General features: G+C 42.1%; 1 protein-coding gene across 5 annotated transcripts in view; it reads right to left on the bottom strand.

Moving 5' to 3' along the window:
- PLEKHS1 (pleckstrin homology domain containing S1) overlaps nucleotides 1-18,223 on the bottom strand; it is a 32,221-nt gene that overhangs the window by 9,957 nt on the left and 4,041 nt on the right. For 3 of the 5 annotated variants that reach the window (XM_045438996.1, XM_045438992.1, XM_045438994.1), the window contains exons 2-8: nucleotides 14,298-14,369; nucleotides 12,315-12,361; nucleotides 4,005-4,093; nucleotides 3,787-3,893; nucleotides 3,034-3,168; nucleotides 1,589-1,664; nucleotides 616-735 (exon numbers count right to left, since the gene is read on the bottom strand). In XM_045438996.1, the coding sequence (XP_045294952.1) occupies nucleotides 616-735; nucleotides 1,589-1,664; nucleotides 3,034-3,168; nucleotides 3,787-3,893; nucleotides 4,005-4,093; nucleotides 12,315-12,361; nucleotides 14,298-14,369 (646 nt within the window). The remainder of the gene's footprint in view (nucleotides 1-615; nucleotides 736-1,588; nucleotides 1,665-3,033; nucleotides 3,169-3,786; nucleotides 3,894-4,004; nucleotides 4,094-12,314; nucleotides 12,362-14,297; nucleotides 14,370-18,223) is intronic. The other 2 variants (XM_045438993.1, XM_045438995.1) reach the window with 1 other exon arrangement.

The raw sequence follows: 18,223 nt of genomic DNA, 5'->3' as shown, positions 1-18,223 counted from the left end.
AATGAATGAATACATTTCAAGGTAGGCAGGGCAAGCAGGAAGGCTCATTTGTGGTATAAGAAACAGACTAAATATAGGATAAATACTAAGGCTAAGATCATGATGGTGGGTTAGGCTTAGAGGAAGGTGTCAAATACATGGGTAATACTTTGGAAGCATCAGCAGACTCCCAGGCAAGGCGTCGAGAGACAGAGAGACAGACAGACAGACAGACAGATGGAAGTCTGATTACCATGTCTGGAAGACTATTTCTTGGTGGGGTGGGGCTGACAGCCTCTGATGCGCTGGAAGGACCAAGGAGAGGACTGGGGTCTGAAGAAGGCCTTTTACCACCCAGGGAGAATTTCTCCTGCTTATGGAAGAGGAATATTGCAATCAGGACACAATGCACAATACATTTCAAGGTAGGCAGGGCAAGCAGGAAGGCTCATTTGTGGTATAAGAAACAGACTAAATATAGGATAAATACTAAGGCTAAGATCATGATGGTGGGTTAGGCTTAGAGGAAGGTGTCAAATACATGGGTAATACTTTGGAAGCATCAGCAGACTCCCAGGCAAGGCGTCGAGAGACAGAGAGACAGACAGACAGACAGACAGATGGAAGTCTGATTACCATGTCTGGAAGACTATTTCTTGGTGGGGTGGGGCTGACAGCCTCTGATGCGCTGGAAGGACCAAGGAGAGGACTGGGGTCTGAAGAAGGCCTTTTACCACCCAGGGAGAATTTCTCCTGCTTATGGAAGAGGAATATTGCAATCAGGACACAATGCATGTCTTACCTGGACCGAAGCAACAGCCTCGTCGCTGGGCTTCCCGCCTTCAGTCTTTTCCGCTAACATTTATCCCCCCAGCCAGCCTTCTCGTACCAAGATACGAGGTGATCATAGCTCTCTCCTGTTTCCAAGCCCTTGAGGACTCTCAGCCTGGGCTTCCGATGTCCTGAATTTCCCTCAACCTGTCTTTTTGACCCTGTGCCACTATTTTCTGGTCATTTGGGTCTACCATAGACACACCTCGCTTTCCTTCCTCCACGGCCTCTGCCCTTGCTGTGGGCACAGAACAACTTGGAGAAAACATGTCAAAATGATACCTATAGACTGAGTTTCATTTATAATGGTCTACCCTCATAAAGGACTTGTGTAAATCAGCGAAGGTTCTCGGGAAGTAAATTAAAAACCTAAAGCTACTACCCCTTACATTAAAGAGAGATTCCACTGAAAACGCAAGAGATATGAAGAGCCTTTGTACAGACACCAGCCTAGACTTACTCACTGAAAAAGGCAGCTGTTATGCACCTTGAATAACAATGATGGGAACTGCTGTAGTCTTAGCTACGCTTAAAAAAAGTGCATTTCACTCCTCCGACCCCATAATGAAAATTGTCTGCATTTCAGGTCTCTTGCAAAACACGGAAGTGTTTTTTCCTATTGTTCATCACAAAAAAAACAAGGATGTACATTTTCTCACTTCTTTTTTCCTTGTATTAGTGCCAGTTGCTCAGGAGGAAAAGCAAAAGCTACCATTGTTTCCTTGTGACAGAGGCTGTGTTCAGGTGCCCTGTTATTTTATCGGCAATGTAGAGTCACCTCTGTGTTCTGGCGTGCTGCTTTGGCGTCCCAGCAAAATGATGACATGAAGGAGACCCAGTCTTTAATCTTCTCCCTGTTGATAGGAATAAACTTTTCAGTTGGCGTGTGGCAACAATAGCACCTGTGCTCCTTTCGAACCAGAAAAAGATTCTTTTATTAAGGTTGGAACAGGCAGTGGGAGCAGGTACCAGGGAAATAAAGATTTTTCCCGAAGTAGCTTCAATGACCCACTGGCTCCTCACCACCTCCACACTTGCACACTAGAATTAATCTTCCTGCCGCCTCTGCGAGGAAAGCTCAGAGAAATGGGAAGAACAGTCGAAAATAACAGTAGTGATCATAGGGTTGGGACCTTTTGGCTTTGACACTGATTTCTTTTGTGTTCATAAGCGAGCCCCTTAACCCGTCAGCATCATTTTTTTGTGTAGCTACCCAGGTGTGCCTCCCTTTGGGGGATGCGTGTGTTTATGAAGCCTGTGTTTGAATGAATTTATATAAATCACAACTTTTCTATTGACTTTCATGACAATGTGAAAAAGAAGGCTGTTCGCCTTGGGTTTAATCTGCAGGAGATCAAGGCCCTTCATACTTCGGCGTGAGCGTTCTGTGCCTCCTCTGCCCAGCTTCCTCCCCTGGCCTTGGCCTCTCTGTCAAGCAGCCAATCATCTACAAAGGATCCATTAGGCACCTTTGCTTGCACCGGGAGCCCCCCTTAAAAACCGAAGACTTCTTCAGGGATGAACATGGCCCCTCCCTAACATGTAGCTTGTACAGATGTTTGTGTATTGGGTTCTCTTATGTGAAAAGCAACTGGGGTGATGGGGATGGGGGTGTGGGTTGACTTGCGTCCCCTCAAAATTCATCTGTTGAAGTGTCAATCCCCAGTACCTCAGAATGTGACCTTATCTGGAAATTGGGTTGGGTTATTGTAGATGTCATTGGTGAAGATGAGGTTATACTGGCCTCCCAATTCATTGTGACAAGCGTCCTTATAAAAAGTTTGGATGTAGAGACACGCTCACAGGGAGAATGCTGTGTGAACATTGTAGTTCTGCTGATGCAAGCCAAGGAACTACCAGAAGCCAGGAGAAAGGCCTAGAACAGACCTTCCCTAGAGCCTTCAGAAGGAACGTGGCCCTGTGACACCCTGATGTCAGATGCCTGGCCTCCAGAACAGTGAGACAATACGTATCTGTTGTTCTAAGACATTCAGTTTGTGGTACTTTGTTATAGAAGCCCTAGGGAATCAATACGGTTACTTTCTGAGATGTTTCAACAAATAATGAACACTACCCAATAATGAACACTAATGATGGTGTTGCAGGGAGTGGCCATGGATTTCTGTTCAAAGTCTGTTTATTGGTTATTGGTTTGAGATATTTTGTCTGCTTGTCCATTTTTTATTGCACACGCAGGAAACACTGTGTTATCTTACTACTTACCTGTCATGGCCAATGAGGAAATATTCCCTGTTAGTGGTTCTGATGGACATCACCTCATCAGGGTGGCATTTGAACATCTTACATACAGATTGCATTTTTTCATGGCTACTTATGCCAACTTCTACACTGGAGTTTCTGTTAGATATAGACACAAAGTATTACACAGATTCAAGCACAATGACTACTGTTTTATATTAAGATGCAAACTGAATAAAATTTAGGTCTGCTTGATCAATGTCTTGGAAATTGTCCAATAATGTTACAAAATAAGTTTAGATCTGGCTCATTACTGATTGCAAATACTTAGTTCAGCCTCACATTTAATTCAAAAATTCTTATTTCTGTTGAATTCTTTGTTCTACAGACGATCATGTTTCCTAATTTTCTTTTTGTACCGAATTTCTTAAAGAGAAGGCCAAAAAAAAAAAAAAAAAGCAAATCTCAATACTTTTTTAAAAATCCATCTTGAGTTTATGAAATGATGATTTGATCTGCTCTCCCTCATCCGTAAATTAAGCAAATCAAAGTCTTTTGTAACTGCTTATTAATGAATAATTTATGAACTGGTATATACAACGTGAAATAAGTATGTGGCTGTGTTTTACTCAGGATGTTCTTCATTTCAGCTTCTTTTCAGCAACCAATATTGTAAGCATGAAGGCTTTGGTTCTTTCAGTCAATGATTTAAATTTCAATTTGCATGCCCCGTGTTAGTATTCGTTGTTATACACGTTTTCCGGACTGGATGCGCACCGGTCAATTTCAATGGAACCTCGGCGATGTTCGTCTTTGTAATAGGAGACGTGAAGTCTCCTTCCCCCACTCTTTGACAGAATGAAAAACCGCTTTTTCCAAGAAGACTGAAAAATGAAAACATTTTGCATCTTAGTTGGATCTCCAAGGAAGAGAAGGGATTTGAAAAATGCTCAGGAAGCTAGTGGGAGGCCCGTTAGATCATGGTGCATACTTACAGCAGAGAAGAAAAGCTGAGGAGGTGGTGATTTAATAAAGTAATCTTGTTTGCAGACTTCATTTTCATAATAAAATGTAAATTGTTTGCCTAATAAAAGAAAGTGAACAGACTCAGTTTGTTCCCTGTAGATTTTGGGAAAGAACTGCTTCAACTGGAAAACGCTATTTCCCTCTGGAAAGGTCTTCCAATTATTCAGTTATGGAAAAGAACTTCGATCCTAGAGCAGGAAAACAAAGAGCCCAAAGGACCGAGGGCATTATTCTTATTCGACCAGAGCCAGGACTTCCCTTCAGATGACGTTTAGAAGCTCCTTAACGTCAGGTTCTCATTTCTGGGGCACACCACTGGCTCTCCAGATGTGAGCAAAGGTTTTTCTCTATTCTTGTCAGAGCATCAGCCACAGGAGCAGAATAATTCTGCCTTGCTCCTTGGCTTAGTAAACAGAAGCAAAAACACCTGCTCTTTTTTTTTTTTTTTAATTTTTTTTTTAACGTTTATTTATTTTTGGGACAGAGAGAGACAGAGCATGAACGGGGGAGGGGCAGAGAGAGAGGGAGACACAGAATCGGAAGCAGGCTCCAGGCTCTGAGCCATCAGCCCAGAAACCCGACGCGGGGCTCGAACTCACGGACCGCGAGATCGTGACCTGAGCTGAAGTTGGACGCTTAACCGACTGAGCCACCCAGGCGCCCCCAAAACACCTGCTCTTGAAAATGAGGTGGCAGGGTGGTTACATCAAAAGGTTTCCAAAATGTTAACTGCTTCTCCGTAAGGATTGAAATGTAGATGGGGTTTTTTTCCCCTGTATTTTCAAAAATGTCTTCAAGAAATATGTACTACTTTCATTATTCAGAAAAATGTCATGTTATTAAAGTTTTTTTTGCTTTCACCTCCAGGCTGTAGTTCTAGTTTGCCCATGGCTTTATAAAAGACCGTCTTTACTAAAGAGTTAGAGCTTTTTAATTAAGTGAAAACAGAATCAGGATTAGGTAGCACAACTGATGGGGACATTATGCTAGAATTTAGTATTTCTTTTTTTTTTTTAACATTTTCTTTTAAAAGTTTCTTTATTTAATGGGGCGCCCGGGTGGCTCAGTTGGTTAAGTGTCTGACTCTTGGTTTCAGTTCAGGTCATGATCTCACAGCTTCGTGGATTTGAGCCCATGATCTCACAGCTTCGTGGGTTCAAGCCCTGCGTCAGGCTCTACACTGACAGTGTGGAGCCTGCTTGGGACTCTCTCTCTCTGCCCCTCCGTGATTTGCACTGTCTCTGTCTCTCTCAAAATAAATCAACTTAAAAGAAAAGGCTTATTTATTTAAGTAATCTCTACACCCAATGTAGGACTCAAACTCATGACCCCAGGATCAAGAGTCAGATGCTGTTCCAACTGTGCCAAAATTACTACATGAATGTAGTAATTCCTAGGCAGCTGTCCTCACTTTGCTTCCTTCCCCTCCTCTGTAGCAACTCTGCCTGCTCCCCACCCCACCCTCCATCCCTTTACATGCACACATACACACACGGAAAAGGAAAAGAAAAACAGAATGAAGCAATATTGCAAAAACAAGTTTTGGCTGGCTCCTTTTTAAAATTGTATGGCCATGGACAAAAATCACATATTTATTTACTAAACAAATATTGATAGAGCACCTAGAATCCCTAACTTTCCCTGCTTCCTTATCTGTAAAATGGAGACAATAGTACTGACCTCACAGATATGTGGGGAGGACTGAAGGAGTTAATGCATGGAAACCTCTCAGTACTGGGCCTGGCACACAGTAGGGCTGTTATCAACAACAGAGGAAACTTTAGCCTTTATGGTTTGCAGAATAAACCAGTCTCTCATCTGCCTCTAACAAGTCCAGTAGCCCAGTTTGTCACTCCCAGGGTGTCTGTCCCCAGTATTCACATCGACTACCAGGACGCAAAAACTCTGACGGTGTTCGTTGACCGTGGCAATGGTGCTGTTTTCTCCAGAACTGAAGCTGAGGAAAATAACCCAGTAAACAATGTGGCTATCTTAATCTGAGTTTACGAAGCCATCAGTACTGAAGCCATCAGTATTCAGCCAAGTTACTGGTTAAGGTATGTGAAGTCCAGAAATATTATGCGTCTGCCTCACTGCCCCATTCAAGCAAACTCAGAGGGTATGGTGACAGAAAAACTCTGGCCATGATGACATTAATTGTTAATAAGGGTACTCGGGTTTTTGTCTATAGTAGGATTCTGGGCTTAAAAGTGAGCTACTAGAGACACTTAATGATGAGGTCTTTTCATGCCACCTGGCTTCTGCTTGTATTCCCTGCCTTCATGGAGCTTCCTATCACGTGTGGCAGGTGGGTGATAAACAAGAGACGAAAACAAGCAAGGTAAGTGCCGGTTGTGATACGTGCGTTGGAGAGCATGACCCGGGTGATGAGACGGAATAGCCAGGCAGGGAGGCCCCTTGAGGAAGAGGAGTCAGGGGAAACCTTTATGAGGATGAGAAGGAACCAAGCGTGCAAAGAGCTGGGTAGGCAGAGGAAGTAGCATAGTCAAAGGCCCAGGGACAGGAAAGGGGAGAGGTGTTCCAGGAAGAGAACAGGAGCACTGAGTGGCTGGAATATAATGAGCCAGTGAGGACTCTAAGAGTGGTCTAAGGTGAGGCTAGAGACAAGTTCAGTTGGGCCTGGAAGGCCGTAGGCCAATATAGTGGGTTTGATTTTAAAACCAATGGACAGGACCACCCACTAATTAGCTTTGCCAAACAACAATAACAACAAAAACCAGTGGAACAATCTCACCCATCCTTTAGGTCCGGTTTGTAGGAAATACAGAAAACAGAAATATGGTAAACATCATGCCAGAGATGTCTTCGGCAAAATCTAGTCTGTGGGAAACTGATGGGACAAATTTTCAGTATTTTTACCTCTGTATACGCAATTTTTGCCCCTAAACATCTTCCCCGGGATTTCCCATAAACTTCTTTCTCACATCACTCTATCCCCAGGTGCCTTTTATGAAGTGGTGTTACCAACACCTGTCCAGCCTCCCCACCTAGAACCCTCTGAATCCCCTTAACCGTCACCCTTCCATCAGTCTTATGGCCACTCAATGATTAAATCATGCTCACTTTCACTTCCCAAACACCTCTGGGATCTATCCCGATCGTTCTGTTCCCACCACTGCTGCCTTCAAGACCTTCATATGTTTCAATGCATTCAAATTCATACGCATTCAAGACCTTCATAGGTTTTTCAGTGTACATTGTAGTGTCCAGTTTGGTGCCCTAATTCCAGTCTTGACGTTTTCAAATCCATCCTTGACATATCCCTGAGAGTAAACACCAAATCTGACTGATTCAGTACTTTGGGCAAGGATGGAATAACAGGGACTGGGTTTACCAGACAAAATATATACAATAGTGGTTTTCAAGACCCTTGGCATGGGCAATAAAATCACTCATCCCTATGAGATGGGAAACAAACAAGGTGGGCCCTACGACTCCCTTGAGAGAGTTTCCAGGCTATAGCACAGGAAAGGGGAACTGAGGTGGAATTGGGTGAATTCCTGAGTTGAGGAGACAGAGCTAAGGCTTCGGGGGAAATTAAGGCACTAGAGTTCACAGGGACAGAGTGCCAAAGAGGAAAGAGCTGCACACGGAAAGAATCACAGAAACATGCATAAGGTTCTTAAGAATTCAAGAGTATGGAATAATCATCTTTGGGCTGAGGACTGTTCCAGATCCACCTGACAAATCGTAAAAGCTAGCCTTTAAAAAAAAAAAAAAAGTTTATTTATTTATTTTGGAGAGAGAGAGGGAGGGAGAGAGAGTGTGCATGCACGAGAAGGGGAGGGGCAGAGAGAGAGAGAGGGAGACAGAGAATCCCAAGCAGGCTTCAAGCTGCCAGCGCAGAGCTGGACATGGGGCTCGGACTCATGAACTGTGAGATTATGACCTGAGCCGAAATTAAGAGTCAGATGCTTAACCGACTGAGCCACCCAGGTGCCCTAAAAGCAGGTCTTAAAAGGATCAAATTGTTTCCAAAAAAACTTAACTGCATCCCAGAATAAAGCTCAAGATTTGTAGAAATACAAAAATAGGCAGCACCCAGCAAGGTAAAAATTTCGATGTCTGGCAACCAGTTGAAGACTACCAAATATGCAAAGAGGCAGGAAACCATGACCCATAATTAGGAACATTATCGAAATGGGCCTAGAACTGACACAGATGTTCAAATTAGCAGAGAAAGTTGTAAAAACAGTTATTATTACTGTATTTAATATATTCCAGGAGTTAGGTAGAGATACAGATGATATAAAAAAGATCTAAAGTGAACTTCAAAAGATGAAAACCATAATGTCTCAGAAACAAACAAACACACACACTGAATAGGAGTAACAGCAGATTAGTGCACATGAAGACAAAGTAAGAGAAACTATCAACACAGATGCAGAGAGAAAAAAGAATTAAAAAAAAATGTTAAAAGAGCACCAATGCACAGTGGGACAATTTCTTTATCTTTTTAACTTTATTTCTTTTGAGAGAGAGAGATTGCACTCTTATGAGTGAGCGGGGGAGGGACAGAGGGAGAGAGGAAGAGAGAGAGGGGGAGAGAGAGAGAAAATCCCAAGCAGGTTCCATGCTCTCAATGCACAACCTGATGTGGGGCTTGATCCCACCATCTGTGAGATCATGACCTGAACCGAAATCAAGAGTCAAATGCTTAACCCACTGAGCCACGCAGGTGCCTCACTGTGGGACAATTTCAAGTGACCTACTATACAAGTAATGAAATCCCTAAGCGGGTAGGGATACAGAAAACATATTTAAAGAAATAAGCTGAAAAGTGTATAAATTTAAAGAAAACTATAAACCCAGAGATCCAAGCAGGTCAGGAACCCTAAACACAAGGTACATGAAAAAAACTCTACTAAGGCATGTTGTGATCAAATTGTTCAAAACTAGTGATAAAGAAAATGACCTTAAAATCAGCCAGAAGGAAGGAAAATATGTATGCAGAAGGAAAAAAAAAACATGCGAAAGACATTAGATTTCTCATCAGAAATAATGTAAGCAAAAAAACAGTGGAGCAAATATTTAAAGTACTGAAAGAAAACACTGTCATTCTAGAATTCTATATGCAGCAAAAATATCTTTGAAAAATAAAGGCAATTTCAGGGCACCTGGGTGGCTCCGTCAATTGAGTGTCCTACTTCAGCTCAGGTCATGATCTCACGTTCGTGGGTTTGAGTCCCGCATTGGGCTCTGTGCTGACAGCTCAGAGCCTGAGGCCTGCTTCAGATTCTGTGTCTCCCTCTCTCTCTGCTCCTCCCCTGTTCACACTGTCTTTCTTTGTCTCTCAAAAAATAAAATAAAATGTTTAAAAAAAAAAAAAAGGCAATTTCAAGACATTTTTCAGATAATACAAAAGCTAAAGAGATCCATAAACAGGAGGCCTATACTATAAGAAAGCTTAAAGGAAGCCCTCTGGGTGGAAAGAAATGATACCAGATGCAAATCTGAATTTATATGAATGAATGAACAACACTGAATGGTAACTGCAAAGGTAAATATATGAATTTTGTTTTTGTATTAATTAAAACATTTAAAAATTCAACCGACTGTTCAAACAAAATACTAACAACATACTGTGAAGATTATAACATATGTGTAAGTAAAATGCAATTTCATTAAGTAAAAGGCATTAAGCCCAGGAGGGGAAAATGGAAGTATACTTTTATAAAATTCTTATATTATATGTGATTTGGTGTAATATCATTTGTAGTAAGATAGACTGTGATACGTTAAAGATATATACTATATGCCCTAGTGTGACCACTAAAATAACAAAACAGTTACAATTAATAAGCCAAGAAAGGAGATAAATAGTATCATAAAAATACTCAGTTAATTCAAAAAACAATGAAAAAGAGGGAAAAGGTGAACAAAGAAAAAATGAGACAAATAGAAAACAATGCTATGATAGACTCAAACGCAATCACATCAATATTCACATTAAGTGTAAATGGTCTAAAAAATTCAATTAAAAGGGTGAGACTGTCAGATTGGATAAGAAAGCAAGACCCAACTGCATGGTACTCACAAGAAACACATTTTAAATATAAAGACACATGGGGTGCCTGGGTGGCTCAGTTGGTTAAATGTCTGAATCTTGATTTCAGCTCAGGTCAAGATCTCATGCTTCATGGGAGTGGACTCGAGCCCCACATCTGAGCTGTGTGCTGACAGAACAGACACTGCTTGGGATTCTCTCTCTCTCTCTCTCTCTCTCTCTCTCTCTCTGCCCCTCCCTGCTTGTGCACTTTCTCTCTCTCTCTCTCTCTCAAAATAAATAAATAAACATTAAAAAAACGAACACAAAGACACAAATAGGTCATAAGTAAAAGGTCAGGAAAAGGATATACCATGCCAACAGCAGTCAAAACAAAGCTGGACTGGCTATAGTAAGATCAGATTGCATAGCAAAATAGTATTACCAGGGATAAATGTCTTTTTATAATGATAAAGGGGTCAATTAACCAAAAGGACATAATAATCCTACACAATTATGTACCTAATAACAGACTTTCAACATACTTGAGGCAAAAACTGCTAGAACTGCACAGAGAAATAGAGAAATCCACATTTATAGTCAGAGATTTCAGTACCCCTCTCTCCATAACTGATAGAAAAAATAAGCAGAAAATCATAAAGATTTAGTGGACTTGAACACCACTATCAATAACAAACTTGACCTGATTGATATTTATAGAACACTCAACAACAGCACAATGCACACCTTTCTCAAGGGCACATGCAACATTTTCCAAGACAGATCATGTTCTGGGCCATAAAACCAGTCTCAATAAATCTGAAAGGATCCAAGATTTACAAAGTATATTTTCAGAATATAATGGAATCAAACCGAAAATCAATAACAGAAAACTTTTGGGAGTGATGCATATTATCTTGATTGTTGTAATGATTTCCCAGGCATATACACATATCAAAACTTAACAAATTGTACATTTTAAATATGTGCAATTTATTGTATGTCATTTTTACTGTAAACAGCTATTTCAGGGGTGTCTGAATGGCTCTGTCAATTAAGCATCCGACTCCTGATTTTGGCTTAAGTCATGATCTCATGGTTCGTGAGGTCGAGCCCCAAGTTGGGCTCTGTACTGACAGTGTGAAGCCTGCTTGGGATCATCTCTCCCCCTCTCCCTCTGCCCCTCCCCACCCTCCTCTCTCTCTCTCTCAAAACAAACAAACAAACAAACAAACAAACAAATAAACACTAAAAGAAAAAGGCTATTTCAAAAAATAGGACCAGTCTAAAATGCAAATCTAATGATGCCATTCTCTTGTTCAAGGATTGGTGGTCTAATGAGGTCGAGGTCTGGTACAATATAGTGCCATATTTCCACAGCCTCATCCTTTACTCTCCACTGTCCTACTTTATATCCACATTGCCCTCTGATACATCCTGCCTCTAATCCACTCATTGCTTTGTTCATGCCATCCCTCTCTGCCGAGATGTGCTCTTTACCAATCTCTCTTAAAACCCTATACATCTTTTAGGGTCCAAATGCCTCCTCATAAAACCTCTCCAGATTCCCAAAACTACTTGTATGCCCTTTCTTTTTCAGATTCCCATAATGTTTCACACTCACTTTCGTGATTCCTATCATACCCCGATTGTTTGTGCTTATCTTAGCTTCTCAGCACAGTTACTCACATGTGTTTATCTTAACTTCCCAACAACATTTATAAACTCATTGAGAGCAATGACTCTATTACTTACTCTGTATATCCTCTATAATATGAAGCACAGTGACTTACTAATGATAGGTGCTTTGATCATTTGATTTCTAAATTATTTCATCCTAAATCAGCTTTTCTAACTACCCACCTGCAATGAACTGTGTAAACATGAACAAGGACCTTTGAATAATACACCTTGAGCTACCCCTATAATAACAATTTAGGCAGTTTCTCCAAGGGAGAATTTCCTATTAAATTATGAAATATTCTTCGGTCTCTTCTGGGCTATAGTTTGTTTCGGCACCATCTCCAAGCAACAGATGGAACATCTGGTTAATGAAAGTCAGAAAATGTCAAGTTTCTAGATAGGTGAGCGCTTACACAATAATTAGCTGAATACAGCAGCTTCTGCTACACTATCCATACCATGAATCATTGTCCCAGAATGCCACCCATTATCCTCACTAAAACTATCTCCCGTATCCTGGGTAGCTTGATGAGAATCGTTTGTCATTTTCAATAAAGTTTTTCCTTAAGAGAGTATATTCCTTGGGTACCTGGACTCTTCTGAGGTTTGGGTTCCATTATGGCTGTCTGTTCTCCTCTGTCAAAAGGAAGAATTAAATAAATGTCGGTTAGTCCTCAAACAACGGCATGCTTCACTGATTAACCACTCAAACATCCAGTGTCAGGATGGTGCCCAGGAATGCTGCTGAGATGGGTTATCAGCCCCCCACTTTCCATTCTGTTCCCAAGGCTGAAAGTAGCCACAGTTACAAGGATATATTCAAGCTGCTTGTGCTCACCAAGTGGACAGGTCTGTGGAGGGGTTGCTAGCATGACTGAAGGGACCATGCTCCCTGGGCCTTCTCTGCTCCTGCTACATAAGTGACTCTGACCACAAAGTCCATGGGGGAAGCAGCACGGAGGAGAAGAGACAAGAACAGGGCAGAGGGCAGGATGCTATGGACCAAATGCAGCTGAGGAAGCATTTCTAGCCAAGAGGAAGCATAAGATAAGCGCTTCTCCATGCCAGGAACTTACTTTCTCCAGGGGAAAACCAAAGAGCAGGGACCCTGTTCTTCAACTGCCACAGGTGTCTGCCTGACTCTGGGGACTGAGGTCCACGTGGTGAAACTGACTCTGAGAGGTGGAGCCCTGTCCTGGGCAGCTATGCTGGTGATCCCTTGACCAACGTGGGGCCGTGAGAGAAGGGGGATCCTACAGGGTAAAGGGCCTCAGGCCAGGTGAGATCTTCGAAACCAGGGATGTGTCGGTGATCAATTCTTACCTTGAATTAGTAAGACTTTTAAAACAGAAGAAAGCATTGAGCACTTCAGTGCCCGGGCAGTGCCGGTAAAATGGGAGGGAGGCAAAGGGCCCTTGATACATACTCTGCGTATTATATATAATAACATATAACACTCAAATATGTGTTAACTGACTTTTTATGTTATCAGTAAGGCTTTTGGTTAATAGTAGGCTATTTGTGGTTAAGTTTTGGGGGAGTCAAAAGTTATATGTGGATTTTTAACTGCATGGGGGGTCATCACCTCTAACCCCCATGTTGTTCAAGATTCAAGTGTGTATGTATATAAATACTGGATTTCATACATAATATATTTCATATTATATATATTAAAACCAGTATATGTATACATATGTGAAATCCATTATATATATGAAACCTATTATATAAATTTTGCTCACATAAGCAAAATAAGCCTAAGCTTATGTTATATAAACAAAATTATACACTAAATATGAAATCTCATTCAATTTCATACGTGTTTTATATATAAAACATATAGATTTCACATATATTTTTATATATAATACTATAAAGCTTATACTAGTTTTATAATGGTACAATACCCATTTTACAGATAGAGAAACTGTTATCAGAGAGACTAAGCAATTTGCTTTTGATCTCATAATTAAAAAGAAACAGACCCAGAATCCTAACTTGAGAGTCGCTGTCTGAACCGCTTTGCTTCTCTTCCTATTTAAAAAGGGAGAATTGGGGCACCTGGGTGGCGCAGTTGGCTGAGCGTCCAACTCTTGATTTCAGCTCAGGCCACGATCCCAAGGTGGTGAGATCAAGCTCTGTGTCGGGCACGGAGCCTGCTTGAGATTCTCTCTCTCTCCCTCTGCCCCTTCCCCCTGCTTGTGCACCCTCTCTCTCTCTCTCTCTCTCGTAAAATTAAATTAAATTAAATTAAATTAAATTAAATTAAATTAAACCTTTTCGTAGTTCTGCTTGCATTTCTTGTCATTACCCCAGAACAAAAAAGCCTTTCAGATTTATCTCTTTGATCCCATTCAAGAGAATCTACACCCACTATCATTGTCTATAACCTGTTCATTTTAATGTCACTTGAGATTTGATGAGTGTGATATCAAGAGGTCCTGTTTCCTTCTGACTATACAATCCAAGAAAGTTATGAACCAAGAGCCCATAACAGCAGTTTTGCTCAGTTAATATTTCAGATTACCAGAAGCCTTGAGAACCTAAAACATTCAAACCAAGCAGTACTTACGGGCAGCCAGCCGGTCGCTGGTCAGTTCTCAGCAAAGTACCCTGTCCCTGGGTCTCCTGTTCACTCTGAGCTCTGAGTGGCAAGGTGAAAATTAAATACAAGCTGCTTGAAATGTGAACCAACAGGAAGTTCCTAAACTATCTTAGGACAGATTTTACTCTTGCCCAAAGCTAAAATGGAAGCTATTGTCCGAGGGGAAGTCCTGGGCTTTCAGTCTTCTTGTGGCTTGGCACAGAACTGCCCTTGGCATTCCAGCTGTCTAGCATCAAAAAATAAAAGCAAACAAAGAAAAAAAATTCCCACTAGCCGTTGTCTTTAGTCACAATGATTCTTATTGAGAACAGCCTCATTCTTGCCTTGACCTCCTGCAGTCATTACTACTGAAATAATCCTTTTGCTTCCCACCAATCCGTTTCCTCCCAACGCCCTCCTGGGGAAAGTAGGAAGGATTCCTTTGTGCCAGATGAGGAAACGAAAGCCTGCCTTCCCCAGCACAGTTGCACACACCAACAATCTCCAGGATGATCTGCTTCTTCATCTATAAGAGAGTTGTCATCAACAGGGTGGAACTAGACAGGCTGTCTTGCACAGCCACCCAATAAGTCTTAAAAATAAGAGTTTTACTCACAAGAGGGAATGGCAGTCAAGCCTTGTTGAAATCCTCTCTTCCTTTTGCTTCCAAATTACTCTTCCCATTTGGTTCCCTTCTGCCCTCATCTATTAGCTTTGTCTCTTTGTTTGTTTCTCTACCTGCACGCAGTCCATTCATTTCAGAATTCCCAGAGCACCTTCCATGGATATTTCCCCACTCTACAAGTATTTCTTGATGCTGGGAGAGTTGAGAGCCTCTTGAGATGGGTGATCTTGAATTTGCCAAGAGACCTGTCTGATGGATGTATGGTTTTCTCTAGTGGCATTTGGCTATTCAGGAGAAGAATGGGGGAGTTGGGGAGTAAGCTTTGTTTCAAGTTAATGCTTTTTTTTTTTTTTTATGCCAGGGAAATATCACAGATAGATGAAGGAGCAAAGGAAATTAAGATATTTGTGAAAGACTGCCCAAATGATGAACCATGGTATCAGAGGGACATATGGAGGAAAGAGACTAGAAGGGGTCTCCTAGGGAGGAAGCACTGATGAACTTGAAGAAAGATGGAACCAGTTGGCTGGAAAGGTAGGAGGTGTTGCTTGGAGACAGAATGATTGACTGATTATCTTAAAAATAGAGCAGTTGCAGGGAGTGGGTGGCTTTGTGATAGTGTAGACAAAAGGTCATTGGTAATGAGGAAGGCAAGGAACTGAGAGGCAAGGGTGTTTGGTCATCCCCATGGACATTCAGTTTATCCTTTTGGAAACTCTCTAAAGATTTTTGAAATATGAGAAACAGAATAAACGTAATCATCTCCACTCATCTCTCCCAACATATATACACAACAGTGTCAATTTTTATACTTGGATTCATTTGTAAAAGCAATAGCAGACACAGATGTCAAAGGAGGACCCTGGAATCCATAGAAGATTGTAGTCAGAATCCTCTTTATTTCAAAAGAATATTTAGGTCCAGTTTCTGGGGACTAGGGGATCTACAATAGGTGACAGAGAATGGCCCAAAGATTGTAGGTGAAGGAGACAGCTAATAAGACCACCACTAGGGCCAGAGGAGGGAAGATGGGGGTTTCTTTTTCCTTCCTTTCTTTTCCCCTTATTGCCCTGAATCCTTATACTACCCACCTGGTTGGCGCTGGAGCAATGGGATCAGGGTTGGTAGGGAAAGAGTGGCAATGTAGTTCATAATAGGAAGAGAGAAAGACAAGCAAAGTAGGAAGGAGACCCCCAAAGGTGGGCACCCCCCATAGAGCTTCTTTCCCAAAGCCCATCTCAGCATAGGGTGTGATGCAAATCCCAGCACCCAGTGTTTCCTAGATCCCCCCGCTGGTCAGCAATGGGGCTTTCCTGCTTCTCAGTTTATTGGTACTTCAATTTCATTTCTTAAAAAAGTTTCTTTCTATGTGTACTCATTTTCGAGAGAGAGAGGCAGAGTGAGAGCAGGGGAGGGGCAGAGAGAGAGGGAGACACAGAATCTGAAGCAGGTTCCAGGCTCTGAGTGGGGCTCAAACTCATGAACCATAACACCATGACCTGAGCCAAAGCTGGACACTTAACCAACTGAGCCACCCAGGTGCCCCTGTACTTCAATTTCTATTGTAATAGAAGTAACTCTCTTTAATTTCTGGGCCTGGAGAGGAAAAAGCATGATCCATATGGATTTTGAATACATCATGAATTTGAAAAATCAGGCAAAAACTCGTAACATCAGAATTTAGCATTATTTCATCCCTCTGCCTTTTGTCCTGGGAGGTGTGTGTGTGTGTGTGCGTGCGTGTGTGTGTGTGTGTGTGTGTGTGTGTTTAAATGCTTTTATTGCTTTCACTTCCTGTTTAAGCTGAAAGCAGTTAATAAGAAAGAATGCTTTGTTTCAGCATTTATTGGTACCAATTGGATAGCAAGCACTCCTGGGGATAAAAGAATTAAACACAGACTTTGTTCTTAGTGACCTTATAAGCTAATATGGGAGATAAGTGACATAAGGAAACAAGCAGAGTGCTAGTCAGTCCTATCAGGGAAGAGCACACTCCAAGGATTTATGGAAGAGAGTTATTGAAGGGACGGTCTACAGAGGTGTTGGCTGCATTAAGAGACCCAGCAAGGCATGATGAAGCATTCATTGTCTAGCAATAGTGGGAAACCTTTACCACCTCCAGGTCTGCGGGGATAAGAAGAGAGGGGGCAGTGTTTCCAGATTCTGATGAGAGTAGTAGCCGTGGGTGAGGTGCCACGACATGGGAGCAGTGGTTGTAGGAAGGGGAACGTGGCTACTTTCAAAACCACGGCCCTCGTGGAGAGAGCAGAGGTGGGTGGGGGTGGGGTAGGATGGGGGAGATGCCAGCAAAAGAGAGTAGAAAAGAACAGAGAAGTACATGACAACACAAAACCATGTGGTATCTGGGAGTGGAAGCAAATGCTTTGAGCGGAGAGAGGGGTCCCCTACGTCACTTGCTGCCAAGAGGGTGAGCAAGGGGAGAACTGAGAACTGGTCACTGGATTTGGAAAGATGGAGGGCACGATCTTGGCAAGAGCTATTTTCATGCCACGGTGCAGAATAGAAAATCTGATGGGAGTGGGTTACAAAAGAGAAATGGCCCATCTGCTGGGGTGAACAGAGCAGAAAAGAGTGGAAAATAGTGGAGAGTCAAGTGGAGATGATCCAGGAGGAATCCAAAATGATGAATATGAAGTGGTGAATGGTGTCAGAGCAACGCAGATCAAGAGTCACGGGAATTCAGAGAAAGGAGCTCTTCTTCCAAAGATGGAAGATGATGAGACCAAAAGGGAGATCTTGTGGAGAAGGTGTCACCTCATCTGGGCCTTGAAGCCTTCCTACCTTCCCACTTCCTCCTAATTATCCCTGGGGTGCACATGATTCTTAGATAGCAGACACTCTCTGGATCCCAGCCTTGGCCTCAGCCACTGGTTCAGAGGCAGAAGTAACCTGCCTCATGAGTGGGATGCTGGGTCAAAGGCTCCCTTTCTTTCTCTGGATAGTGCAATGTGTGGATGGAAGAGCATTTTGCTTCCTTGAGGGACGCGAACCAAAAAAAATAAATAAATAAAAAGACAGGATAAGGAAAGGGCAGAGCTGAAAGAATTACAGAGATGCAGAGCTTCTGTCTTGATGACTGGCAAACTTAGGGTCAAACCATGCTTGAATTCCATCCGTCCTCTGGACTCACTGATTAGGAGGAACTGATATTCCCTTGACTATTTAAGTCAATTTACATTAAATTGTCTTGTGCAAATGGAAATCATTTTGATTGAGAGATGTTATGATTTGAACACTAGGAACTGGCCCCAGGGATAGATGTGGGAGG

Source organism: Leopardus geoffroyi, chromosome D2, assembly GCF_018350155.1.
Source record: "Leopardus geoffroyi isolate Oge1 chromosome D2, O.geoffroyi_Oge1_pat1.0, whole genome shotgun sequence".
Lineage (NCBI taxonomy): Eukaryota > Metazoa > Chordata > Mammalia > Carnivora > Felidae > Leopardus > Leopardus geoffroyi.
Note: the sequence above shows the minus strand (reverse complement) of the source record. Positions and strands in the feature narration are given on the sequence as shown.